Raw genomic sequence first — 1600 nt, forward strand, 5'->3', positions numbered from 1 at the left:
GCTCTCCGCCTCCGCAACCCACGTCGTCCATCCACACGGGCCCCGCGCCCGGGCCGAACGGGCCCCCCCAGGGGCGGCCAGGGCGCCCCCGCAGCCCAGCTCCCGACAGGCCACGGCGGCGTCCCGCAGGTCCCAGCCGTCGTCGCACACGGTGCCCCAGCGCCCGCCATCGCCACACCTCCAGGCGCCCCGGCGCACCCGTGGGGGCCGGAGACCAGGCGCAGCCGCTCGTGCGGGCGGGCGGAGGGGGCGCTGTGAGGGCCTGCTAAAACTCTCGTTTTCCATCTGGGAAAACGGAGGCCCCGCGGGGTCAGGGGTCTGAGATCAGCCTGCCAGCCAGCCAGTGGCAGAAAGTCAGGGTCTGGACAGGGCAGGGGGCCTGGGGGCCTGCCGCGAGTGGACACCCGGGTCTACTGACCAGGCGGGGAGCCTGGGCCTGGCTGAATCCCCGGGGACGTAGTGCCCCCCTACCCTGGGGTCCCCAGTTTGGTCTGGGGGGCCTAGGGCCTGACCCCTTCTGGAATTGTTGTAGACGGAAGGTCTGCCTCGGACTTACCCTGGCGGGGGGCTCCGGCAGTCAGCACTGGGGCCCTGGTGGACTTGGCCGGCTTGGGCAGCCGGGGGCTCTTCTTCCGGGAGCCACTCTGGGGGGTCCCGGCTGGGCGGGGTGCTGGTCGAGGAGGGGGACAGTGGGGAGTGCGGTTGGCAGCTGAATCTGGGGCTGTAAGTCAGTCCTGAGAGTCTCCAAGGTCTGAAGGGGGCGTCACGGGGGCCCCGGGGAGGGTAGAGGAGTTGGGCCTCTGTCCCTTCTCCCTCACTGCTAAAGCAGGAGCCAGAGCATGGGTGGGGGCTCACCAGGCGTCACCGGGGCCTCCTCAGAGCCGGGGCTCAGCTCCCCTGCCAGCCCTGGCCAGGGGTCCCCATCCAGGACTGAAGGTGGATCGTCATGGTCCCTGGAGTCTGTCCCACGCTGGCCTTGGGGACAGCAGCGTGTTGCTGGAGGGCACACTCCCTCCTGTGGGCCCGTCTCAGGCCCCAGGCCGCCCCCACCCGACCTGGCGTGGCTGAGTTTCACCCAAGCCAAGTAGGCTCCGTATCGGTTTTTACCCTTGCCTTCCTCTCTCTGAAAACAGATGCTTTTTGCTGACACAGTTGATAAGTGGCCCATGAGGAATAATAGTCATGAGGCCCCCTGAGGGGAGGGACAATCCCCAGTTCCAGTCTGTGCAGACCAGCTCTGGCCCCTTTAAGTCTTCCTGCACCTCTTTGGGTGGGGGGAAGCACAGGTGCAAATAAATAACTCTGGCTTGCCATCTGCACGATTGGTAAAGCTGCCAGCTTTATCAATTTAAAAGTTCTTTCCAAAGAGTTTGGAGGATGTTCTTCCAACACCCACCATCTAACACCCCAGTGCTATGGAGAGGGCAGGCTCTCAGTGAGGCAGGGGTAGGGTGTCTGGACTTCTGGATGCTCAGAGTTAGTTACTGGGTTGAGGGTCCCTGGGTGTTGAGGAGGCTGAGGACCCCTTACCTGCACAGACGACCCCCGCATCCTCCTCGTGTGAGCAGATGTGGGCCTTCCAGCCCCGGTGGGGGCAGGC

The 1600-nt window shown here is 65.4% G+C and overlaps 1 protein-coding gene across 1 annotated transcript in view; it reads right to left on the minus strand.

The window, feature by feature from the left end:
- The window catches only part of SSC5D (scavenger receptor cysteine rich family, 5 domains), a gene marked incomplete at its 5' end in the record, with an annotated part of 22126 nt that extends 20532 nt beyond the window's left edge, over positions 1–1594 (minus strand). Inside the window, 7 exon segments of the mRNA XM_010848664.1 lie at positions 2–60; positions 63–168; positions 170–190; positions 192–227; positions 546–670; positions 856–975; positions 1531–1594. Of these exon segments, the coding sequence (XP_010846966.1) occupies positions 2–60; positions 63–168; positions 170–190; positions 192–227; positions 546–670; positions 856–975; positions 1531–1594 (531 nt within the window).
- Positions 1595–1600: the final 6 nt, after the last annotated feature.

The sequence above is a fragment of the Bison bison genome, unplaced genomic scaffold (assembly GCF_000754665.1).
Source record: "Bison bison bison isolate TAMUID 2011002044 unplaced genomic scaffold, Bison_UMD1.0 scf7180017850463, whole genome shotgun sequence".
NCBI classification, from domain to species: domain Eukaryota; kingdom Metazoa; phylum Chordata; class Mammalia; order Artiodactyla; family Bovidae; genus Bison; species Bison bison.